Source organism: Puma concolor, chromosome C1 (assembly GCF_028749965.1).
Source record: "Puma concolor isolate L17-30 chromosome C1, mPumCon1.1.hap2, whole genome shotgun sequence".
Lineage (NCBI taxonomy): Eukaryota > Metazoa > Chordata > Mammalia > Carnivora > Felidae > Puma > Puma concolor.
In genome coordinates this window covers 88,492,520-88,520,240 of record NC_141674.1, presented here as the reverse complement: position 1 = coordinate 88,520,240, position 27,721 = coordinate 88,492,520, and the positions used below count along the sequence as shown (strand labels likewise).

The window sequence follows — 27,721 nt, the reverse complement described above, 5'->3', positions numbered from 1 at the left end:
TGCTATTCTCCTTCCCTGGAATATCTGTTCTTTTCTCCTCCACCTAGCAAATGTCTTCTACTTCAAGATTTAGATCAGATTTCATATCTCCACGTAACACTAAATGCATGCTTATTACATACCAGGTCCTGTTGTCAGCACATTTCATATAGAATCTCATTTCTTTTTGATAATTGCCCTGGAAGTAAGCTAATATTAAAATATCCATTTTATCCATGAAGGGACTGAAAAACAGAGAAGTTAATTATCGTGCCCGATGTCACACAGCTCCTATGTGATAGACCCAGGATGTGAACCTAGACAGTCTTGCTCCAGAGCCCGTGCTTTTGATTATTTGTCCATGCTTACTTCATGGTGTGTTCTAATGTTTGCACACAGCATCCCTGACTTATGGTTATAGTGCCCAGGGGCCTAATATTAATGCACAAAATCATGCAGCTGCACGACAGTACACGTCATGGCAATTGTATGCATAATTTGAATGCGACCAAGGAGGAATATAGAGAGGATTTGGCATAAAGTGATGTTATAATTCAGGTAGCTCTTCAGACTGCATTAAAGTTCAGTGGTGGAGGCCATACCACTCTTTCAAGAATAAACCTAAGCCCTAATGATGGTGGAGAACAAAAAGGGCTGTTGCTGGGAACCAGCAAATGTTACTTTGCTTCCTTTGACTTATTTAAGGAGAAGTTGACAGCTGTGTCTGTTAGCATTCAAGGTTCAGATTGTGGTTGGCTTGGTTTCATTAAGTAATAAGGACACTTACAAATTGCTTCCTGTTCCAATCAGTATCCATCACAAAGAACAACAGGTCTTATTCCACATATATGGTAGTATACGTGGAGACACGTATATGGTAGTATGCTTATTACCTTCACTATAAAAGTGTCAGATCTGATTATCTAAAAGCTGTTTGGAGTGTAATCGACTGTAAGAATGTAACTAAAAGATACATAATTTGCAAAAGAAGGTCATTATTTTAAAAATTACTCATTTATATGTTAGCCTTCTGTAAGGAGTTGCTGAGGGGTAATGACTATGATTTAGTTTTATTTCTGTCCCCAGTGTCTGCCAAGATGCCAGAATGCACAGTATGTAATATTGTCACTATTTAGATTATTAATTATCCTTCTTACATTGCCCAGTGGACTGGAACAAGGTTAAATCTAGTTAAATTACAGTGGTGTGAAGTGACTTCCTCATGTCGTGTCAGCAGTAATTAGATCTTCTCTTTCTTTACTTCTCTGTAAGTCAAAGACTTGGGATGTCTCTCTAGCTTTCCTCATTTGAAGAACACTTTTGCACATTCTCTCCGAGGTTGCTTCTACATATTTGAAGTTACTGATTCACTAGAAGACCTCTAAAATTGTAGTTTCCTTTCTGATAGAGAGAAACACCATATGAAGTGGTACTGTTGCTTTGACATCAATGTAAATCATCATTTCACTGTTTGCTGGTGAACAAAACAGTTTAATCCAAGAGTGGTATCAATCTGTTAAAGTAATAATTGGGAAAATTCCTGTCATATGTTTATTTTGAAACTTTTATCTGGGTTTTGTATGCTATTAGGAATTTCTGATTTTGCTTAGTAACTATTGTAAAGAATAGCCTATCTATATTTATTGCTTCATGATTATTTTAGCTCACTCATTCTTCAGGTTAGAAAGTAATTTGCATATTATGCATGTATTATAATTATTATATTATGTGTATCATCTTTAAGCAAGGAGTATATAAAGTTTCAAGTGCCTAGTAAGATTAATAGTGGTTACATCTATTTGGATACAATAGATTTTGGATAATTTGGAAGAATATTATATATTTTTTGTATTCTGTTCTTATCCATTCCATAGTCCTAAAATCATTAGGATAGGTGTCTTTGTCTATTTTATTTAGTGTGTCCCAAGCACACAGAACAGAGCCTGTCACAGTTAGCATCTGATAAATCTTTGTTGAATGAAGTGAAAAGTGTTGGTCAGGCTCTAATGAATTGCTCTTCAATAGCCTAACTAACAACCTGAGATAGATTATATAAGGTTATATATATATTAATTATTGCCAGTGTCTACAAAAGTATATTGAACAGATTAGTGCTGATATTGTTGTGGTTTCCTGAAAATGTCAGTCTCTGTTTTGCCTCCAAGCAAGCTATGATTTACACCTTACATACTCTCCCAAACTGCTTATCATTGCTTTTTGCTTAGGATTTAGAAATTATCTCTTAAAGAAATAACTCTCCTCCACCATGCAGACTGAGGTAGTTGGCCTTGCAAAGCATCCTAAAGCATGCTACACCATTACACTTACTCCAAAGTTGAATGCTAATCACGGAATATTTTTGATGATAAAATGAAAACAGGGAATGAATCTTTTTCATCTATGTAAGAAACTCTGGCTTCTAGCATTAAACCTGGAGCATAATAGATGGCCAATAAATGTTTATCGTATGAATTAATGACCTCACAAGCAAGGGATTTTACTAAAGTCAAGAACACAGGGCTTGATAATCACAATCACTTGTAGTCCCATCCCTGTGGATTTTGATTTATTTTGTATGGATTCCAAACATAGGTGTTTTATAAAGCTCCACAGATAATTTTGATGCACATCCAAGGGCTTATGGATCTTCTGTAACAAGAAATTAAATACACACAAAAATGGGAATGTGTCTGGCTTGTATAAAAGGGTACTGGAAGTCAAGTAAAAGGTTATTTATCTGCTATGTACAGATCATTTGATAAATATTCAATTACCCAACAGTAATAACTCTGCAAAAACTGATTTGATAGATCAGCTGATTGTAATATAGATAATGCTTTTTTTCTAATCCTCCTGTCCATAGCATGTAATAAACTAAATACTAGCAAATATTGCTTTTCTCAACATTAAAGTCAAATGCTTGTATTGCACTGTAATCTTAGTTTTAAAATAAACATTTTAATCGGTTTGGCCACTGTAAATCAGAAATGCCAAACTTTTTAAGTATCACTCTCTCAGCTGGCATTTCTTCTTTCCTTTGCCATACTCAGAGTTGTGATATTATTTCTGCTTTCAATTTTCATAGAAGCTTTTTATGATACAAGAAAGTTCAGGGTTAAGGTGTTCAATAACCGTGAAAATTAAATGACTCACTTCTATGTGCAATCAGTGTTAAGTGCCCTGACTACAAGGATAGCATGCCAGTGTCTATTCTCATGGGGCGTGTGTGTTATCAGGGGAGTGCTGTGGTTAGGACAATGGACTAGGGCCACATAACAGAAGACCGTATGGATAGATTTTTCTGCATAGCACAGAATCATGTGACTAATTAAAAAAATACAAGGAGGTGGCTAAGTTGGCAAAGCCAGTATATACTTTGATATTTATCAATATTAGCTGGTTCCACTTGGCTGCAACCATTGGGTCTTCTGACAACCTGAGAACTGGGGCCTTGATGCTATTTCTGGAATAGCCAGCTCACTGTAAAGTCACCTGAAGTTCTGCAAGATAATTAGTACAGTCACACTTGATACAGAGTTATGGCCATTATGAACTTGAAAGATATATGAATGAATTATCTTCCTATTTTATAAGGGGATACATTAAACAAAATGTGTGTACATATTTAGAAAATTTGTTAAAAGACAAAGATGAGCCTGACATTTTTAAACCTTAAATGTGATCATTCTTGTTATTATCCAAATTATAGCATGTTTTAGGACATAAATTATAAGTAGTTTTTTGTTGTTGTTGGTGATGTTGTCTTTGAGGATTCATATATTGGACCAAGATCTCTATTTAGATTAATTGAGAGGATAAGATATTTATTATAAGCATTTAAAACAATTTTTAATGTTTATTTATTTTTGAGAGACAGAGAGAGTTAGAGCATGAGTGGGGGAGGAGCAGAGAGAGAGGGGGACACAGAATCTGAAGCAGGCTCCAGGCTCTGAACTGTCAGCACAGAGCCCGACATGGGGCTCGAACTCATGGACTGCAAGATCATGACCTGAGCTGAAGTTGGATGCTTAACCAACTGAGCCACCCAAGTGCCCCTATTATAAGCATTTTTTAAGTCATAATGATTTCTTTCACAGAAAGTTATATCAAATAGAGTTTTAAAATAAGTGTCATTAATTAATTACAGTTTAAATAAAGTTAATAGGCTGTCACCCCCAAAGTTTTATTTCTACCCCAGGTATTTTCCCTGAATTCTAGACTCATATACCCAACTGCCTATTTAGCCATTTCCAGTGGAATGTATTAAGTCATCTCAAAATTAGCATGCCCCAAACTGAATTGCAGAACTCCTGAAACCCATTCCTCTCACCATCTTTCCCACGTCAGCTAATGGCAAAACAATTAGTCATGATGTTCAAACTAAAATGCTTGAGTAGCTTTGACTCTTGTTCTCTCCTACTCCAGTATCCAACCCATCAGCAACCCTGTCTGCTATGTTTTCAGAGTATATCCAGCATCTGACCCAGTATTTCATCTTTCAGTCCAAAACAGCAAAATTGACAAAATTTTACACCTCGAGAGTGGCAAGTTGCTTCCTGTCTGCTCTCTGCACAGTCTGTTCCACTGTAGTGCCCTCTGTAGTCAGTTCTGAACACAACAGCCACAGTGGTCTGGAAAATGAACTCATTCAGGTTATTCCTCTCTTCCCCTTAACTTCCAGTAGGTTTCCATCTTAACTTGGAATAAAATCTAAACTCCATGAACATCCCCAGGACCGATACAACCTGCCTCCAACCTGCTTCACCCTTGCTTCTCTGACCGCTTTTATTTTCTTTGCTGAAGACATAATTGTCTCCTTGCATTTCCTCCAACTCCTCCCATTTGGGGCAACTCCTACATCAGGTTCTTTGTACTTGTTATTCCTTTTGCTTAGAATGCTCTTCTGTCAAAATATCAGGACAGAGGAGCCTCTTCGGCCTTGCTAGACTTCGCTCAGACATCATCTAATTGAGGCCTTTCTACCTTTCTTACTTGATATTAACTTCCATGCCTCCTCAACCTTCATTTACCGATTTATTTTTCTCCTATGAGTCTATTTGTCATTTATAAAAAGTAATGACTTATTTAAATTAAAGGTAGAGATTTTATTTTAAGACCCTATACAAAATGTAGAATTAGTTATTTTTGGAGGACAAGGAGTACAAATGTTGTCTTAAACTATTTGGGTAGCATCTAAGCCATTCTTATCCAAATAATTTCCATAGTTTTTAATTTTATTTTACATATTTTTAGACATAGTCAATGTGACACTTCAATTCCACTTGGTAGGGGCTCCTGGGTGGCTCAGTCAGTTGAGTGGCTGACTCTTGATTTCTGCTTAGGTCATGATCCCAGGATCATGGGATCAAGCATGTTGTTGGGTTCTGTGCTGAGCGTGGCGGCTGCTTAGGATTCTCTCTCTCTCTCTCTCTCTCTCCCTCTCTCTCTCTCTCTCTCTCTCTCCCTCTCCACTTCTCTCCCCTGCTCATGCACACACTATCTCTCTCAAATAAAAGAAAAAATTAAAATAAAAAAAATCCGCTTGGTAAATCATTTTACTTATTTGATGGACACCATGCACATTGATCCAGTTGTTTTAAGAGACTATAATTGCATCAAACGGTAATGGGAGTTTGTATTTTGTTTCCCTGGTTTAACAGAGCAATAATGTGGGACTTGTGGTTACTTAGAAAGTAGATGGGTGATATTTGCAGGTGAAGACCTAAAAGACACTACATATAAATATATTAAATGTTAAGGAAATGAACATACATTCTGTTATTCAAAGCAAATTTATTTGTTATTTTGAATCAGTGCTAAATCGAGGCTAGGATCCTGCGATTTATGCATTTCTTTCAACCACCGAATAGGTCAGAATTAAAATGAACAGTCCATAGTGGGATGTGGGTACAATGGATTGTGGTGGGAGTCACACTTTTTCCATTACTTCTTCTTCAGAATATTTCACTATGTATTTCTTTTACCCTGGCCTATCCAATTTTGAATTTCACTGTGTAACTGATTTTTTAAGCTGGTATTTTCGTGAGATTATAAGAAAGTACATTTACATTTGATTGTTGGGTTTCTGTTTTCTGAAATGGTATTACCATTAGTCTTTTTAGGTGCCTGGTTTTGATGAAATTAACTTCAAAATTCCTAAAACTACAGGCTACTCTTTTATATGTGTCTTTGTTCATGTCATTATCAATTTAATGCTATTCTTTGTTTGAATAGCAATGATACAGTTTTTCCAAGAAGCCCAACAAAAACTTGAGCCTTGAGATACTTATATTAATTTTATTCATTTTTTTTTTCTGTAGGGATATCTACTCTCTCTAAATATAGGTTTAAAATGACAAAACAGGGGCGCCTGGGTGGCGCAGTCGGTTACGCGTCCGACTTCAGCCAGGTCACGATCTCGAGGTCCGTGAGTTCGAGTCCCGCGTCAGGCTCTGGGCTGATGGCTCGGAGCCTGGAGCCTGTTTCCGATTCTGTGTCTCCCTCTCTCTCTGCCCCTCCCCTGTTCGTGCTCTGTCTCTCTCTGTCCCAAAAATAAAAAAATAAAAACGTTGAAAAAAAAATTTAATAAAATGACAAAACATTTAAGTTTATTATAGAATCTCTTGGGGATAAAAGGAACTCTAAACACTTCCCATACCCAGGCGTATTTAAGTGTAAGCTCTACAACCAAAATCTTAGAAGCTTGCAATTTATTAATGTATTCAAACAGTTACTTATCCCATTTTATAGTACAAATATTATATTATATTATAGAATTATTATATTATAGAATACAGAAATCTGATCATTTCAGGTACAAAGACCTATGTTGGGACATAGGAAATTTATGTAATTTCTGTTGACATTATTTGTGCCACAGAGTCACTTAAAGATGAACTTCCAAACCTATGTTTTTTAATAAGGGAAAATTTAGGTCAATATGTTTTATTTTCTAGTACTTCATATTTGTTTGCAATACAAGGTTGGTATGTAGCATATATGTGTTGATATAAATGTAGAAATAGTATCAGAAGACAGACATTAAAATATTAGTTTTTGAAACTTTTTTTAAACTTGTGTAATTATTTAATTTATTTTTTTAATTTAAATTTTAATTAACAAACCTTTTACTAAATAACTCACATCACAGTTGCTGTATGTAACTTACAGTTCTGCAATACAAAAAGAAATTATTGAAAGGGGAAAATGCCAATGATAGTGTATTAATGTCTGTTTATGCTATAGAGTAATAATGGAAATGTGAACATGAAAATACAGATTCAAACTCATTTGATTGCATAAGCTGTCAGGGAACTTCCTGGATGATATCTGATGGACCTTTAGAGATGGAAACCTGTTCAGTCTTCTATTCTTTTGTAAGGAGATTTCCCAAAGTGGTCAGGAGAAATGGATAGCAGGAATCAAGAGAATTCTAACTCTGGGGAAATATGGGTGGTGCTCACATGAACTATAAAAGATGTTGAAAAAAGTTGAATATTTAAGGACATAGTGCTTTTAGATATTATTTTTTATTTTTATTATTTATTTATTTATATTTTTAAATAATTTTTAAAATTTTTTTACTAGTTTATTTATTTATTTATTTTTAAATTTACATCCAAATTAGTTAGCATATGGTGCAACAATGATTTCAGGAGTAGATTCCTTAGTGCCCCTCACCCATTTAGCTCATCCACCCTCCCACAGCTCCTCCAGCAACCCTCAGTTTGTTGTCCATATTTATGAGTTTCTTCTGTTTTGTCCCCCTCCCTGTTTTTATATTATTTTTGTTTCCCTTTCCTTATGTTCATCTGTTTTGTCTCTTAAACTCCTCATATGGTTGAAGTCATATGATTTTTGTCTTTCTCTGACTAATTTCACTTAACATAATACCCTTCAGTTCAATCCACGTAGTTGCAAATGGCAAGATTTCATTCCTTCTGATTGCTGAGTAATACTCCATTGTATATATATGTGTATATATATATATATATATATATATATATATATATATCACATCTTCTTTATCCATTCATCCATTCGATGGACATTTGGGCTCTTTCCATACTTTGGCTATTGTTGATAGTGCTGCTATAAACATGGGGGTGCATGTGTCCCTTCGAAACAGCATACCTGTATCCCTTGGATAAATATCTACTAGTGCAATTGTTGGGTCGTAGGGTAGTTCTATTTTTAATTTTTTGAGGAAGCTTCATACTCTTTTCCAGAGTGGCTGCACCAGCTTGCATTCCCACCAGCAATGCAAAAGATATCATCTTTCTCTGCATCCTTTCCAACATCTGTTTTTGCCTTAGTTGTTAATGTTAGTCATTCTGACAGGTGTAAGGTGGTATCTCATTGTGGTTTTGATTTGCATTTGCCTGATGATGAGTGATGTTGAGCATTATTTCATGTGTCAGTTGGCCATCTGAATGTCTTCTTTGGAGAAGTGTCTATTCATGTCTTTTGCCCATTTCTTCACTGGATTTTTTGTTTTTTGGATGTTGAGTTTGATAGGTTTTTTATAGATTTTGGATACTAAACCTTTATCTGATATGTCATTTGCAAATATCTTCTCCCATTCTGTGGGTTACCTTTTAGTTTTGCTGATTGTTTCCTTCGCTGTGCAGAAGCTTTTTATTTTGATGAGGTCCCAATAGTTCATTTTTGCTTTTGTTTCCCTTGTCCCCAGAGATATGTTGAGTAAGAAGTTTCTGTGGCCAAGATCAAACAAGTTTTTGCCTGCTTTCTCCTCAAGGATTTTGATGGCTTCCTGTCTTACATTTAGGTCTTTCATCCATTTTTAGTTTTTGTGCAAGGTTCAAGAAAGTGGTCCAGGCTCATTCTTCTGCATGTTGCTGTCCAGTTTTCCCAGCACCACTTGCTGAAGAGACTGTCTTTATTCCATTGGATATTCTTTCCTGCTTTGTCAGAGATTAGCTGCCCATACATTTGTGGGTCAATTTCTGGGTTCTCTACTCTGTTCCATTGATCTGAATGTTCATGTGCCAGTACCATACTGTTTTGATTACAGCTTTCTAGTACAGCTTGAAGTCTGGGATTGTGATGCCTTCTGCTTTGGTTTTCTTTTTCAAGATTGCTTTGGCTATTCGGGATCTTTTCTGGTTCCACACATTTTTAGGATTATTTGTTCTAGCTCAGTGAAGAATGCTGGTGTTATTTTGATAGAGATTGCATTGAATATGTAGATTGCTTTGGGTAGTACCAACATTTTAACAGTATTGTTCTTCCTATCCAGGAGCATGGAATCTTTTTCCATTTTTTGGTGTCTTCAATTTCTTTCATAAGCTGTCTATAGTTTCAGCGTATAGATTTTCCACCTCTTTGGTTAGATTTATTCCTAGGTATTTTATGGTTATTTTGTGCAACTGTGAATGGGATCAATTACTTGCTTTCCCTTTCTGTCAATTCATTGTTGGTGTATAGGAATGCAACCGATTTCTGTGCATTGCAACATTGCTGAATTCATGATTTCAATTCTAGTAGTTTTTTGTGGAATCTTTTGGGTTTTCCATATAGAGTATCATGTCATCTGCGAAGAGTGAAAGTTTGACCTCCTCGTGGCCAATTTGGATGCATTTTATTTCTTTGTGTTGTCTGATTGCAGAGGCTAAGACTTCCAATACTAAGTTGAATAACAGTGGGAGAGTGGACATCCCTGCCTTGTTCCTGACCTTAGGGGCAAAGCTGTCAGTTTTTCCCCATTGAGGATGATATTCATGTTGGGTCCTTCATATATGGCTCATGATTTTGAGCTATGCTCCTTCTATCCCTACTTTCTTGAGGGTTTTTATCAAGAAAGGATGTTGTATTTTGTCAAATGCTTTCTCTGCATCTATTGAGAGGATCCTATGGTTCTTGTCCTTTCTTTTATTGATGTGATGAATCATGTTAATTGTTTTGCAGATATTGAACCAGCCCTGCATCCCAGGTATAAATCCTACTTGGTCGTGGTGAATGATTTTTTAAATGTATTGTTGGAGTTGGTTGGCTAATATCTTGTTGAGGACTTTTGCATCCATGTTCATCAGGGAAATTGGTCTATAGTTCTCCTTTTCAGTGGGGTCTCTGTCTGGTTTTGGATCCAAGGTAATGCTGGCATCACAGAAAGAGTTTGGAAGTTTTCCTTCCATTTCTATTTTTTGGAACAGCTTCAAGAGAATAGGTGTTAACTCATCCTTAATTGTTTGGTAGAAATCCCCTGGAAAGCCATCTGGCCGTGGACTCTTGTGTTTTGGCATATTTTTGATTACTAATTTGATTTCCTTACTGGTTATGGGTCTGTTCAAATTTTCCATTTCTTCTGTTTCAGTTTTGGTAGTGTATATGTTTCTAGGAATTTGTCCATTTCTTCCAGATGGCCCATTTTATTGGCATATATATAATTGCTCATAATAGTCTCTTACTATTGTTTGTATTTCTGCTGTGTTCGTTGTTATCTCTCCTCTCTCATTCTTGATTTTATTTATTTGGATCCTTTCCTTTTTCTTTTTGATCAAACTGGCTAGTGGTTTATCAATTTTGTTACTTCTTTCAAAGAACCAGCTTCTGGTTTCATTAACCTGTTCTACTGTTCTACTGTTTTGTTTTGTTTTGTTTTGTTTTGGTTTGGTTTTGATAGCATTAATTTCTGCTCTAATCTTTATTATTTCCTGTTCTGCTGGTTTTGGATTTTATTTGCTGTTCTTTTTCCAGCTCCTTAAGGCATAAGGTTAGGTTGTGTATCCGAGATCTTTCTTCCTTCTTTAGGAAGGCCAGGATTGCTATATATTTTCCTCTTATGACCACCTTTGCTGCATCCCAGAGGTTTTGGGTTGTGGTGTTATCATTTTCATTGACTTCCATATACCTTTTAAATTCCTCTTTAACTGCTTGGTTAACCCATTCATTCTTTACTAGGATGTTCTTCAGTCTCCAAGTATTTGTTACCTTTCCAAATTTTTTTCTTGTGGTTGATTTTGAGTTTCATAGCATTGTGGTCTGAAAATATGCATGGTATTATCTCGATCTTCTTGTACTTGTTGAGGGCTGATTTGTGTCCCAGTATATGGTCTATTCTGGAGAACATTCCATGTGCACTGGAGAAGAATGTATATTCTGCTGCTTTAGGATGAAATGTTCTGAATATATCTGTTAAGACCATCTGGTCCAGTGTGTCATTCAAAGCCATTGTTTGCTTGTTGATTTTTTGATTAGGTGATCTGTCCCTTGCTGTGAGTGGGGTGTTGAAGTCTCCTGCTATTATGGTATTACTGTCGATGAGTTTCTTTGTTTGTGATTAATTGTTTTATATATTTGGGTGCCTCCACATTTGGCCCATAAATATTTACAATTGTTAGGTCTTCTTGGTGGATAGACCCCTTGATTATGATATAGTGCCCTTCTGCATCTCTTGATACAGTCTTTATTTTAAAGTCTAGATTGTCTGATATAAGTATGGCTACTCCAGCTTTCTTTTGTTGACCATTAGCATGATAGATGGTTCTCCATCTATATATATGAATATTCAGAGAGTCCCCCTTAACATTTCTTGTAAGGCTGGTTTAATGGTCACAAACTCCTTTAATTTTTGTGTGTCTGGGAAACTTTTTATCTCTCCTTCTGTTTTGAATGACAACCTTGCTGGATAAAGAATTCTTGGTTGCATATTTTTATGATTCAGCGCATGGAATATATCCTGCCACTCCTCTGGCCTGCCAAGTTTCTGTGGATAAGTCTGCTGCAAACCTGATCTGTCTTACCTTGTATGTTAGGGACTTTTTTCCCTTGTTGCTTTCATGATTCTCTCCTTGCCTGAGTATTTTGTGAATTGGACTATGATATGCCTTGTTGATGGTCAGTTTTTGTTGAATCTAATGGGGGTCCTCTGTGCTTCCTGGACTTTGATGTCTGTGTCTTTCCCCAGGTTGGGAAACTTTTCTGTCATGATTTGCTCACATAACCCTTCTACCCCTGTTTCTCTCTCTTTCTCTTCTGGGACCCCTATGATTCTGATGTTGTTCCTTTTTAATGAGTCACTGATTTCTCTAATTCTTAATTTGTGCTCTTTTGCCTTCATCTCCCTCTTGTTCTCTGCTTCATTATTCTCTATAAGTTTGTCCTCTATATCACTGATTCTCTGTTCTGCCTCATCCATCCTTGCTGCCGCTGCATCCATTCGTGATTGCAGTTCAGTTACAGCATTTTTAATTTCATTCTGGCTATGTTTTACTGCTTTTATCTCTGCAGAAAGGGATTCTAATCTATTTTTGACTCCAGCTAGTATTCTTACTATCGTGATTCTAAATTCTGGTTCAGACATCTTGCTTGTATCTGTGGTGGTTAAATCCCTGGCTGTTGTTTCTTTGTGCTCTTTCTTTTGGGGTGAATTCCTTCGTTTCATCATTTTGAAAGGAGAAAAGGAATTAATGAAGTAGAAAAAATTAAAATTAAGAAATTAAAATTAAAAAAATAATAAAATTTAAAAAATTAAATACACACACACACAAATCTAATAAATGATGCTAGATCCTAGGTGTGTTTTTGTCTGGGTGTTGACAGTTGTTTGACATATTAGAGAAAAAAAAAGGGGGGGAAAGAAAAAAAAAAGGAAATCGGTTGAGAATTCGAAAAATGAATACACTGAAGGGGATTAAAATGAGATGATTGAAGTAAAAGAGAATTTGAAAAAATTTACACAAAAGTAAAGAATATAGTAGGAAAAATAAAGGAAAATATTTTTAATATAAATTAAAAATAAAAATGAATATTTTCTTGTTCTATATTCAAGGAAAAGAATAGAAAAGAAAAAGAAAAAAGAGAAAAAATGGAAATCGTTTGAAAATTTGAAAGAGTGAATAAACTGTAGTAGACTACAATAAAGTGATCAAAGTAAAATAGAATTTGAAAAAATTACATAAAAGCAAAAAAATTAAGAAAAAATAAAGAAAAAGTTTTTAATAGAAATTGAATATAAAAATTAATTTTTTCTCTTTCTGTATTGAAGAAAAAAAGTAGTGTAAAAGTGAAAAAAAAGAAAGAAAATTGAATAGATGTACCTGCTAACAGATTGAAATAGGACTGAAATTACTTCATTTTCCCCTAGATGGCTGACTGTGTAGCTCTTTATAGTCCATAAACTAAGTAGGCGGTGCGACTTGTGTTCTTGAAGAGCAAGGTTGGCCCAGTTGGGTGGGGCTCAGTGTAATGGCTCCATTCTCCACTAGATGGCGCTGCTAGCCTACTGTGGTGGATTGTTGTGGGGCTCATAGGTGTATATGCACATGCGCGGAAGTGGTGAAAATGGTGCCAGCCAGCTACCCAGTCTGTTCTCCCGGATCAGCAATCTTGCACCAGTCCTCTGTCTTCAGCTTTCATCCACTCCCCTCTTCTTCACTGTCTGTGACAAAGCCCCAGGCAGTACCTCTCTCTCTAGTTTTGTCTCAGATGCGGCTGTTTTCCCTGGCCCCTTAATTCTGAAGGACTGCAGCTCTGACCCGTTCCGCCCCTCTGTGGGAGGGTCTCACCAAGCAATGGCTGAATGTCGGCTGCACCCAGGAACGCTTGTGGGACCCTGCTGCTGCCAGTGCCCCGAGACTGTGGCCAGGTGCCAGCCTGCCCCAGAAAAAGTTCACGAGATAGTGTAGCAGCAGCTTTTCAGGGACTATGGAAAATCACAACACACATCTGGCACCAGGCTTCACCCTTAAAGACCTTGTTTCCAGCACCAGCAAATGTGGTCATTTTCTGGGGTCTGCTGGAGCCAGGTGGCTTCAACAGTCTCTACCAAAAGTCTTTCCAACAGTGGAACCTCTTTTCCCCATGTGGCCCAAGAACCTCCCGGACCCCACTCTGTTCCTGGGGATTCACCCTTCCCACCAGAGCACCACCAGGTATGGAGCTGTGGAGTTGCAGAGTTTCCACTCCCCTCGTTTACTGTCTTAATGGAATTTAAACCGTCTTCTTTCTCCTTTCTCCCTTTGTAGTTTAGTCCCTGCGGCTGTTTCCAATTTTCTACTTTCTCTCCAGCTGCTTTTGGGAAGGGGTGCTTTTCTCGTATTCTATTCCTCCCCCCCCAAGTCTCCGTCTTCTCTCCGCCTGCAAAAGTGGCTCCCTGCCCTCTGCTGGCTTCTCTTTCCCCAAGTTCACCTCTCCATGCCACGTACCTGCTGAATTCTGTGGTTCAGGTTGTGCAGATTGTTGTGTTAATCCTCCAATCATTTCTCTGTGTAGGATATTTTAGTGTTGGTCTGGCTGTATTTCATGGATGCGAGACACAAAAATCTTCCATGCTGTTCTGCCATCTTGGCTCTTCCTCAGATACTATTTTTATTTAGGACTTACTATGTGTTAGACCTTATCATCAGAGAATAAAATGCTTTATCCTATTTAATTCTCAAAATGAGGCTAAATTGGAGAAATTAAGTCTTAGAGGCATAAGTATGTTACCCAAAGTCACAGGGATAATAAATGCTTGGACCAGACATTGAACTAGATGTTGGAAAAACTTGGATTAGAAGTTGGGCAGTTCCAGCCTTAGAAGCTAAGTTATTAACTGTTGCCTATTCACCTGTCATATCCTACCTTTTAGACTCTTTATTAAGAGCTCTTGTGATTCTGATGTAGAGAAGTGTATTGGTGTTAGTTAAATTATAATAATAGTCACTTGACTCTGACTTTTCTTTTGTCAACCCTGCATTCCACCACCACATAAACACAGTAGCACTTCTGGTGTTTTGATATTTATCTAAAGCAGCAAAGCATTCCATGACTGGATGGGAGATAGTTTATAACTCTTTCTGTGTTTTGTTTTATTTTTATTTATCCTATAATATGTCTGATATGTGGCCTGTGATGTGAGGTACAAGGTAAGGTAAGTGATTCCCTAGAAGCGGGAAAGCACCTACTTTACAAAGGCCACTTGAGAACTGTGTTCTTGCCACACTTGAATCAAATGGAAACAATCTGATTTGGAAAGCACTTCAAGGTGCTGTTTGTAAAGGCCATTTCCAACCCTCTTCATGTTCCTTCTCAGACTGGTGGGAAAGAAACTTTAGCTCTAAGGCAGGATGTAGCTGCTCAGTCATTCATTTATTCATTCATTCATTAAATGTACTTTTATTGATTACTTACTATGTGTCAGCTGCTATGTTATTTATGAATACTATAGTGAACATCTATAGTGCTGATGTTTGCTGTCAGAGGGTTTACAATCTATTAGGGGAAGCAGACATCAAACAATAAATTATAAGTTTAGCAGAGAGAGAGAGGGAAATTAGGTGGTATGAGTTTGTAACAGGGAGTTTAGACATACCCTGTGCCTGAGTGAAAATGAGATAATTAAGCAAGCAAACAAAATAGAGTGTGGAGTTATCCAAGGGGAGTATAGGGTACTTGAGATCATGTGAGTGGGTCATATAACCAAGCCTGGGAGAGATAAGTAATGATTTCCTGAAGGAAGTAGTGATTAGGTGGAGATCAAAAGGTTGATTAGGTCTCAGTCCACCTGGCATTAATCCTGGCTACCCATTAGATTAATCTGGGAAACTTTTAAAACATTAATGCCTGCCCTCCCTGCCTCCTGCTTCACCTAGTCATTCTAGTTATAAGTTCTTATGTAGTACCTAGGCATTCTTATGTTTTAAAAGTTCTCTAGGAAATTCTAATCACAGCTAGGGTTGAAAAACAATTATCCTTAGCCAATTTAGGAAGGATTGAAAAAATAAATCCCCAGAAAGGGAGCACAATATATTCTAGAAACTAAGAGAAGTTTATTTCAGCTGGACCATAACATTTGGGGTAGGAGAAGTAGATAGGAGTTAGTGTGGATGTTTCCTTTGGAGATTGTAGCTCTTAATATCCATGGTGGATATCTGATTTTTCTCAAGAGGTCCTCAGCAGCCATGATACACCCAGGGAGAATTTGGACATTTAAATTTATTCAGTGCTGATGTCTTGTCAGGCAACTATGATTACTTTCATTTCCTTGTACTCTATGCTGTCTTGTATCTGTGTTGCATATCTGATATTTCTGTCACCCTCCTCTTGGCTTATAAACTTTTACCCATCCTTTAGGACTCAGCTTAAAAGGACCACATGGTAGATATTTCAGCTACTGTTAGCTATACAGTCTCTATCACAGCTATACAACTCTTGTAGGGCAAAAGCAGCTATGGACAGCATATAAGTGATTGGGTGTAGCTATAGTATTATAAAATTCTTATTTGTAGATGCTGCAATTTAAATTTCATATAATTCCCCCGTGCCACAAAATTATGCTTCTTTTAATTTTTTTAGCCATGTAAAAAAAACATTCTTATGTCATGTACCTTTGCAAAAATAGTCAGAAAGGTCTTATCCCACAGGCATAATTTTTCCTGCTGCTGTGCTAAGGCATTGTCACAAATGCCAGCTCATAAACTTAGGTAAATATTTTTATTATTTTCATTTTACGGATATAGAAACTGAGGACAAAGCAGTTAAATACTGAGTCCAAATCACACATATGCTAAGTGCCAGGAGTGGGATTCAGAGCAATCCCAGTTCTTCAACGCTATGTATTGCTGTCATCTACTCCTTACTGGTCATGGGAGTATGTGAAGTTTAGAGGAGGAATTAATTAGAGATGAAACAATCAAAGCATTGTGAGCCTTTACATCAGTAATCCATGTGGACACTGAAGGCAACAGAGGGAAAAGATTAAAGACTTGGGACAGACTAATCAATGAATGAGTCGGGATGTTTAAGAGATCAGCAGAACATAATAAAAAAGACATAGTAGGCCCTCAAATTTTTTGTTTCAAGACAAGAGAGCCCTGTGGACTTCAGAGAAAGTTGCTTCTATGTATTTTCACGTTATCATGTTTCACACTCAACCAGTATTTTATAGAGCTCATGTACGTGTGTGTATGTGTATGTATACATATCTGTTCTTTTCTAGTTTTAGTAAAGAAAAAAAAATTAAGTATAGGCAAAAATTAAAACCAAGGGTGAAAAGTGCTATAATAAAGGTAAGCATATATCTAAATGAGTTTTGGGAGATAGGAAATGCTTTCTGGAGCAGATTACACATGACTTATATCGTATGTATTCCTCAGGTGAAGTGAAGCTAAGTGTTTCAGACAGGGGAAATGGGGTTCAAGGGCCCAGAGGTAGGAGAAAGAAGATGAGAGGTTCTGGCAAGTCTGAGTTCAGTATAGCTACAGTGCTGAATAAGGAAGGAGTTAGGGGAAATGACAATGAAAAAAACCAAAAAAACAAATGATGGAGGTGCATACCACACTAGGGGTGGTACAGGCAGGACAAATGGATGTGTTCAGATCTTCAGGATTTTATATGCAAGTTCTGTGCATACCATCCAGAAGTTACTGGGTTCACTGAAGGAATTTAAGCAGCAGAGTGACATAAAGCCTGGTGTTTTGGAAACTTGCTCAAGTTGTGGTATGTAGAATGATTAGAAAAGACATGGAAACCAGTTAAATGGCTATTGTAGTAATGCACTGGGCTCTGATATCTTATTCTCCCATTTAATAGACTGCAACAGTATACAATAAAAGGCAGGAAAAACATTGTTTAACAAAATATTGTGCTGATTGGGTACATCTGAAATTCTAATCATGATCTATGTCATCAGCTATTGGCAACAAGAAAACAATTCAAATATAAAGGGCATTTAAGAATTGCTTTGAAAATGGAAATTTTGCTTTTTTAGATATATCAAGTTAAGCTATAACAAATTACTGCTTTTAATATTTAAACAATTGCAATTCAGTTAATAAAATATGAAGAAGCATTTCTCTGTGTGTGTATATGTATATGTGTATGTGTGTATGTATAAAACCATGGAATTCTTATTATGAGAATTTGTTAAATGCTATGATTATGAAATCAAATAGCAGGCAGATTTCAAAGTGGCTTAATTTATTATTTAGTTTGCTTGAAGGGAAAAACTTTAAAACTTGATTAACCAGGTTTTACATTTTTTGTAACTTGATATGCCTTTTTATCTTTATTTTATTGTTTAAAATGTTTAGTTATGGGGGGGAAGAGCAGAGAGAGAGTGAGACAGAAGATCCTAAGTGGGCTCTGTACTGAACCTACTAACCTTGAGATCATGACCTGAGCCAAAGTGGGACGCTTGACCAATTGAGCCACCCAGGTGCCCCTTGATATGCCTTTTTAGAAAAACAAAAAAAACCTAGTTGAAATCTAGGTTTTTACTTGTCCCTATTTTTAATTGATTTTTGAAGAATGAATTATTTCATATAATGCGTCTCTATAAAGAATTTTGTGAGGCTTTAAAAATAGAGCTCTTATTTTGAATCCTATAGAGGGAATGTGTTTTTATCACACTATTTCAAAGTAGGAAGAAGCACGTGTGACAAAATCTGTACTCTTGGAAAATATCATCCTGTGGAAAGATATTTTGGAGAGGTGGCATGTGCAGTTTATTTTAGTTATTATTTGCCCATAAGCAATTGGGACCATGACCATGGGACTGCATCATTTTCTTCACAGAATTACAGCCTTCACAGCTGTGTTCATGTCTGTCCTTGAGTCTTTACCCTATTCAGATGTACTTTTGCTAATGGCCTCAGAGCAAGAAGATAAGACAAAATAAGCAGATAAGATGCTATGAATTTTATAAATAGTCTCTTTAAGAGGAATTTAGACCCTGAAACATAAATTGAGTTTAATTTAAAGCAAATATAAACATCAGGAATCAATTAACTGTCTCAAGATAATTGTATATTTATATTTATGTTTTAACTTTCTTTTACAGAGTTTTTGTTTATGGGGTAGAGCAATGAAGGTGGTGAAGTGGAAAGAGCCTAGATTTGATGTTTGCCCAGATCTCAGGAGTATCCTTAGTTTGCTTTCTGGCTCTCAATTCCTTCATCTGCACAGTAGGGATAAGAACATATGCTCCGAAAAGTCTATAAAGAGCTTAGCTTAGTGACTGGCACATATTAGGCTTTCTAGACATGAAAGCTATTAAAAATGACTACTTTCTTGGGCGCCTGGGTGGCTCAATTGTTAGAGTCTCAACTCTTGGTTTCAGCTCAGATCATGATCCCAGGGTTGTGGGATCAATCCCTGCATCGGGCTCTGTGCTGAGCATGTGGCCTGTTTAAGATTCTCTCTTCCTGTCCCTCTGCCCCATCTCCCACTTGCATGCTCCCTCCCTCAAAAAATAGAAATTATTAAAAATTTAAAAATATTATAACTTTCTTTTTTACTTTATGATAAGAGAAAAGAAAGTTAAGAACGTCCAGTATCCCTATGGGCCTAAAATAATTGACCATCACAAGCAGGACTACAGCAAAAATGTTCTTGAATGCTGTTATTCTTTTAAGTATTCCAAGGCTAAACTAGAGAGTGTCATATTTGGTAGAGTTGATGATCCCTTTGAATTGTCTGATTTCCATAAAGAGAATATTTTTCTCTTCTTTTTTAATAATTTGGAAGAATGTGCCCTATACTGGATAGTATGTTGATTTTCACTCAGAGGCTTGATAAAATAGGTATACAGAGTATTGTTAAAGGAAATTACACTTGTTATACTCTAAAAGGTAAATTATAGAAACCTTCATCCACATATATTTGTACATGTGGAAGTAAATGCCCCTAAAATTTAATTAACTAAGGAAATGACCAAGTATACAGTGCTCACAAGCACTCATTCATTCATTCATGTATTCTGTAATGAACTGGTGGTTATTATAAAAAAAATAGTTAAAAATAATAATTTTATTTTTTAGAGTTTCCTAAAGTTTATTTATTTTGAGAGAGAGAGAGAGAGAGAGAGTGTGAGTGTATGCCCATGCACAAATTGGGGAGGGGCAGAGAGAGAGAGAGAGAGAGAGAAAGAATCCCAAGCTGGCTCTGTGCTGTCATTGCAGAGCCTGACATGGGACCCGAAACCACAAACTGTGAGATCATGACCTGATCCAAAATCAAGAGTTGGTTGCTTAACTGACTGAGCCACTCAGGCACTCTGAAATCATAATTTTCAAAGAACAGCACCCCATTACAGGTCACTCTTTATGGATCGTGATGAATTGTGATGATATTTTCTGATTCTAAAATCAGTCCTATTCCCATTCTCATTAAGTCCTTCCAGAAACAATATATTTATAAATCCCAGCATATTTTGAAATTTGATAGAAATTCTGTTTTGTTTTGTTTTGTTTTGTTTTTTTAACTGACATCAAAACTTTTCAAATCAATAATATTGGTTCACTTCTATTGGTAGAAGTGATCTCTTTTACTTCTGAACTAGAACCTATATACTTGCAGTAAGGACTTATGTCTCAGACATGCTCAGTAATACATTGGCCAACACATAGCCTTCTCTGAATATTTTTATTTTTGAACAAAGACAAAAAGTCAATAGAATATAGGCATGTTTTGTTACCTATTCTTTTTAACAACTTTTAACTTTGTGTGTGCAATATGGCTTAGTAACTGCACATTTTGCAATCATTATGTATAACGTTCATTGTGAATTTGAACCATGAAAATCACCTTTATGTATCTTATAAATAGTTGAATAGTAAATCTATTAGAAATTAATGGAATATGTCCAGATGCTGGCCTTCACTTTAACTCCAGATAGTGAAATTACTTAGAATGATTAAAGACTTTATAAATTGTAATGGAGATGCATCAGATTGTAAATTTACATATATTCTATTATATATTAAATACATAATATATACCAGGTAACAAATATTTTATATATTCAATTCCAAATCTGCTTATCCCCCCCAAAATATGAATATCTTCTGTTTGCTTTTCCACAAATATATTCTTGATTTGAGATATTTTGCATTGAGAATTTTTTAGTTTATATTTTACCTGCTGCCCCACTTCTCAGTCTCCTACCCAGATAACAGGGAGATGTGTTAAGTGACAGATTTGAGAGTAGAATAATAAACAGTTTTCTCTTTTAAAAATACTCATTTTTATGCTAGATTATTTGTTCAATTTTTTTTGCCTTTAATTTATTTTTCAGCTGCTCCAGTCGATGTACTAAAAGTTCTAGATTTTCACAATTCTCCAGAGGGAATATCAAAAACAACGGGCTTTTGCACAAACAGAAAGAATTCAAAAGGTTCGGATACTGCTTACAGAGTTTCAAAGCAAGCACAACTCAGTGCTCCAACAAAACAATTATTTTCAGGTAGGTTCACTTTTTTACTAGAACTGTCACTACTTTGCTAATTATTTTGTGTCTTTTTATCATGCTGTATAATGCACAATTATTGGGGCAGATATAATTCTTTCCTATATAGGACACTGAATACGTTGTGGTCACTAAGGTGACTTAATGGAAATAACTGATGATTTAATAATTGCCAGTTTTAATTCAACACAATCACAGAAGATATGTTTATTTGAAAATTTAATAATTTATCATTTTATTTCCAGATGATAAAAATTGAAAACAACATTATATCTAGCTCATTTCTGCATATAATCCTATAGAATTTATTCACTGGATAACATGGCAGTTTTACCCATAATGACTACCCATGTGGCTTGAATGGGCATGTGGATTTAGACATACTTAGTGAGTGTCTTTATGAAATTAATTTAAGTTTCTGTTGAAAGAAATACTTCTTTAGAATATATTATAAAACAGATAATTCAGTATTATTTTGGGATCCTGTTCTTCTCTTAAATAGAGTAAAAGCCCCATGTCACAGTTATAAGGAGATCTGGGTTTAGAGAGTTTGTAAACCTTTACCTGGAAAGTTTTTGTAATGGTATTGAAAAATACCTGGTGAATATTATTTCTTTCCATGAAAGTATTGATTAACCTGATAACACTAATTATCTGCAATCATGATAATGTAGGGAAATGGAGTTGAGTGATGAGCTGACAATTTCTGAGTGTCACATAGTCAAAACAGTAACTTGTTACAAGTCTGCTGTTGCACACATCAGTTATTTTTTTCTTACAACTGTACTGAATTGAGTGTTCCCATCCTTATTTGATGGAAGAGGAAATAGAGTTTCACTCAGGTTCTTGGACTTGTCCACATTACGAGGGGTCTTGATTTAATCCAGGTCTTGTCTGTTGCCAAAGCCAATATTCACTATACTATCAAGTGTTTCTTTTTAGTGCTTTGGAATCCTCTCAGAAATAATTTATTGTTTATTTTTTTTTAATGTTTATTTATGTTTGAGAGACAGAGAGACAAAGAAAGAGCGCACGAGCATGGGAGGGGCGGAGAGAGGGAGACACAGAACCTGAAGCAGGCTTCAGGCTCCAAGCTGTCAGCACAGAGCCCGACATGGGGCTTGAACCCACGAACTGCGAGATCATGACCTGAGCTGAATTCAGATGCTCAACTGACTGAGCCACCCAGGCACCCCAAAACAATTTATCATTTAAATTCTTCATATAATCCTCTCCACTGTCCCTACCTGAAGGGATTTGAATTATCTCTTTTCACAAAAAACTATTTTCTAACAATAGAAAAATTAGAAATCAAGGGACTAACTACAAAACAAGGTAATATATTTTTCATGGATGGACATTTTAAAGTATTTTTGCAAACACATTTATTTTGATCAATTCATTGATCTTTCCCAAATATTTCTTGTTTTGCAATCCTTTGTGATGGACAAAAGCAACAATCCGCAAATACAAAGAATGTCAATGCACAATTTTTCTGACTTTGGAATTAAAAATTAAAATAGTTATTAAAACCATAAAAGTATGTTAAAAATCTAATTTAAAAGCTGCAAATGTAAAAATAATGTTGCTTTTCTATTTATCTGCACTCCAATGCAGAAATAGGATAGGGATGGGAATTGTCAAGAGAAAAAAAAACAGGGAAAAATACATTAATGGAAAAGCTTTAGAAATACTCAAAAAGTTAATTTTTAATTTTTTATATTTTGGTTCATCACTTCAGGGTCAGTTTTTGTGCCTTCCAAATTGGTAGTTAGTTTGATTAATCCAATCATTTCTGTTATCCGTGGAAAAGAATATAATGTATGCCTCTGGGCTCTCCTTTCATGAGAGTTAACAATATTCATTTATACTGAAGGTTTTTTTTTCCCCCTTCTCACAATATTGTGACTTAGGCACATAATTCTCAAAACAGTTATTTCAGATAGGAAGAGACTCCTCTGATAGAGACCTCATCTGCCCGTCCCACGCAAGTGAATTTAAACTTAATCTTCCATTTGGGTAAAGCTTCCTGTCAAACAATGCAAAACGGCAATTAATAAAAATGATCAGTGATATTTTCATAGTTAAAAACATCCAAACAATGAATATTATTCTTTATCAAATGAGTAAAAAAGATCTTTGAGAAATTATTTGGAATACTCTTTCTTCCATTATGGGAAGACATAATAGCGACTTCTTTTCTAATGAAAAAAGTAAGTAGTAGTATTGGAAAGTTCAATATTGGGGTGGGGCTGAAGCGTTATCAGATGGTCACTGCAAAATTCTGTTTAATTAAGGTACATGCCCTCTAAAGTCCTTATTTGAGACCTTTAATTTAACTGTCTGAGAACACTGTACATGTGACCTGAATAGAAGCTATAATTTACAAGTTCTATCTGCCTTCTCTAGAACACCTGCTGTGGGACAGATGCTATACAAGAAACTTTGTGTATATTGATCTTTATCTTCATATCCATCTGGAGAGAAGACTATTTAAGCCCAAGTGATGGATTAGGTGTTAGAAATGTAAAGTATTTCAATATAATCACAGAACCAGTGAATGATGTGAAGCTGAGAGACAGTCTCTGTCTCTTTTAGATTAAGTGAGCTTTCTCACTATGCAAAAATGGCCTTCCCTCCTCATTTTCAAAATCCTGCTGACCACCAAGCTACATCAAAAGGTATTTTAGTTAAAGGGAGACATATGACACATGGAAATATATTAACCACAATTTGAGAAAATTAAAATCAAATAATGAAATTTTGTGACTTTTCTATATAAAATTTATTTATGCATGTACTATCTATTGATATTAAAAGCCCATTTTAAGAATCAGTATTGAATTTGATATATTCAGTGTGAATTATGATTATTATATATGTATGATTTTATGTTTACATGCATATCAAAAGTAGTAATAGTATTTTTTCTTTAACAGCAGTCATTCAACAGAGTGGATGCTTTTACTTTACATTTATACACTTCAAAACACAAATTATTTAAGTTGAAACTTTTCACATTTTATTTTATCATGTATACTGATCACTGTTATTTGAGATAAAATTTCACATAGTAAGTGGTTGCATTCCTGTTGTTGAAGTAATATCATAATGAATTCTCTCTGATACATTTAGTCAGTTATGGACAGTTTTGCTTAGTGTTTTATAGGGAAGAAACTAAGGTGGGGTGCCTAGGTTAGACTGAATATTTTGACATCAAGTCATGATTTTTTAGGTAGCTAAATTCTCTTTTTCAAATGTCATAGCATAAAGATTATAATTATAATCTTATTGCCTAATTTGAAATTGGGAAATACTTTGGGGTGCCTGGGTGGCTCAGTCGGTTGAGCGTCCGACTTCCACTTAGGTCATGATCTTGTGGTTGTCAAGAGCCCACGTTGGGCTCTGTGCTGACAGTTCAGAGCCTGGAGCCTGCTTCCTATTCTGTGTGTCTCTCTCTCTGCCCTTCCCCCACTCATGCTCTGTCTTTCTCTGTCTCAAAAATAAAATAAACATTAATTTTTTTTAATTGGGAAATACTTATATAATTGAAAGATTTTACTCATTAGTGGTTAGCACATGACAGTTTCAAAAGTCGTTCTGTACAAATTGGATCATTAATTATAATTTGTTATAACTTATTTAATCTTATATGAATATATTCTTTCCTGGAATTCTTTTTTCCCTAAATGTCTCTATGTAGACATTAATTCATGATGGTTTTGCAAAAATGGAAAAAAAAATAATTGTTTTCCCCTAGCTCATAATATTTTAGCATCTTTTTTTTTCAATGTAGGAGATATTTGAAAAATTGAGGTACATTTAGGGAAAGAATTCCTGTGATTCTCAACATTCTGAGCTACTTATTTGAAGAAAAAGTTGGCCATGGAGCTTCTTCAATAGCAGGCTGATTACCTACCTAGATTTTTATTTATAGTATAAGCAGGTAAAACATGTTTTATTAATTAATGTTTTATTACTTTTCCATTTTATTTATATGATTATCTTTCTTCTGTTGATTTATATACAAATAAAATTGGATGTCTTTGTGACATCTAAATGAAACAAAACTATATCTATATTTAAATAATTTTTGATGTGATAGCAGAGCTTTTATGACCTACTTGTGATATGGCAAAGTTGTTTGGTAAATTATTTTTAAAAATAAAATTAATAATTTTTAATAAATAACTTTTTAGTTTGGAGATACCTATTTATCTATGTAGATATAGATACGTATGGATAAAGATATAGAAATACATACAGATATAAGTAGATATTATAGAACCAAATACCTAACATTAATTGACTGCTTTCTCTGTGACATACTCTTATTTAATTTCCACATTTTAAATAATTCCAATTTCATAAAATGTCTCCTACTACTTTAAGTGTCTACAAACACTGCATATGCAGATGTTTTATATGTTATTTAGCCTGTCCCAACCATTACAGGCTATTTTAATATTTCAGGATTATAAATAGTGTTTTGGTGAATTGATGTAAGATACCTTTACACACAAACATTTCTCCTATTCCAATAAAGTTTTAGAATTGCTGGTGTCCTATAATCTTTTGAATTTGAATCCGTGGCAGTCATATTCAGAGTATTTTTATTATTTTATACTACCGTGTAGAATAGAATTTAGAACGAATGGATTGAATATGGAAGCTCCTGGTGTTGTCCTAGATATCACTGATTACACACGCACATAAACACGAGTTTTGCACACGGGAAAATTTTAACTGAAATAATCTCATCCTTTGAATTATAATGCCTGTTTTACTTCTATTCCAGGGTAGATAGAGGCTCAAATAAGATATATATGTAAAAGTATTTTTGAAGAGTAAAATGCAAAATTTAACATGCAATGTTTTTATAAAACATATACAAGCAGCCATTGCTTAACTATCTGAGAAATATTTGTGATAGTCATTTAACTGATGTGTTTACTTAATACTTACTAAGCACCTAGGTAGATCTGGCCCCATGCTGGATATTTAGAGTATAGTGGTAAGAGGGAAAAGAAAAAAAAAAAAGACAGTTTGCCCTCTTGAATTTAGAATCAAATTAACCAAGTATCTGATAGTTCAGATTTGTAATGCTATAAGCTTTTTATTGGTGAAATTGCCTTTTGTGTGATAGGAAAAACTGATGAGAAACTCTTTAGCTTTTAATGGATGACAAAAAAATACCTTCATATATCGTGTGCTTGCGATGCCTCTTTAAAGAGAGGGTGTATGGCCACAGATTAGAGAAGCCTGAAAATACAAATCTTAGATCAAAGTGGTATTTTTTTATTTTAAAAGTTCTTATTGTGCATTTACTATTGTACTGGCAAAATGATTGATATTGTTTCCTAACTTTGAGTTGAATTCTACATAGTCATTGTGCTTTAAATGAGCACGTTTAAAATTTGAATATAGCTTGGACAATTATTTCAGAGAAAGCTTATTATTGTCCCTTTCCCATTTGTTTTTTAATCTGTGTTGTTATTACTGTTTGAATTTACATGACTTGTTTTTTAAAATTTATTTATATTCAAGTGAGTTAGCACACAGTATATAGTCTTGGTCTCCAGAGTAGATCCCAGGATTCATCACTTCCATGTAACACCCAGTGCTCTTCCCAACAAGTGCCCTCCTCAATGCCCATCACCCATTTAACCCATCCTCCCCACCTCCCTCTAGCAGCCCTCAGTTTGTTCTTTGTGTTTGAGTCTCTTATGGTTTGCCTCACTCTCTGTTTTTATCTTGTTTCTCCTTCCCTTCCCCTATGTTCATCTGTTGTGTTTCTCAAATTCCACATATGAGTGAAATTATATGATATTTTTCTTTCTGTGTTTGACTTATTTCACTTAGCATAACACATTCTAGCTTGATCCATGTTGTTGCAAATGACAAGATTCATTCTTCTGTATCTCTAAGTAATATCCCGTTGTGTATGTGTGTGTGTGTATATATATATATATATATAGAGAGAGAGAGAGAGAGAGAGAGAGCGCACCACTTCTTTATTCATTGACTAGTCTATGGACATTTGGGCTCTTTTAATAATTTGGCTATTGTTGATGGCACTGCTATAAACATTGGGGTGCATGTGCCCCTTCTAATCAGCATGACTCATTAAGGCCACCTAAGAAGTTAAAAAATTAGGGTGATCCAGGAATAATTTGGGAATTTGACATTCCTGAGCCTTTGGCCTTCTCTTCTCAGGAGGAACTTTTCCAGAAGATTTTTCAATATTATTTACAATAAAACCCAAAAAAGGAATTCAGTCTTTCCTTTTATCTATATATAACGAGCATGGTATTCAGCAAGTCGGTGTTGAGGTTGGGAGATCACCTGTTTTCCTGTTTGAAGACCACACTGGAAAACCTGCCCCTGAAGACTATCCCCTCTTCAGAACCGTTAACATCGCTGACGGGAAGTAAGTAACATAATAATTCAATGTTTTCACCATGTTGAAAGCAATTATCTCATTTAACCATTCAACAAATATTCATAAAGTATGAAGCAGTTTTTTCTAGAGATTAGAGATACGGCAATGAACAA

At 35.4% G+C, this 27,721-nt stretch overlaps 1 protein-coding gene and 1 pseudogene across 9 annotated transcripts in view; both read left to right on the top strand.

Annotated features, from left to right (window-relative positions):
• Window positions 1-27,721, top strand: part of COL11A1 (collagen type XI alpha 1 chain) — a 217,187-nt gene that overhangs the window by 7,463 nt on the left and 182,003 nt on the right. For all 9 annotated transcript variants that reach the window (XM_086717705.1, XM_025933656.2, XM_086717706.1 and 6 more), the window contains 2 exons: window positions 20,996-21,163; window positions 27,383-27,596. In XM_086717705.1, the coding sequence (XP_086573831.1) occupies window positions 20,996-21,163; window positions 27,383-27,596 (382 nt within the window). The remainder of the gene's footprint in view (window positions 1-20,995; window positions 21,164-27,382; window positions 27,597-27,721) is intronic.
• On the top strand, window positions 417-1,087 carry LOC112872228 (superoxide dismutase [Mn], mitochondrial pseudogene; annotated as a pseudogene).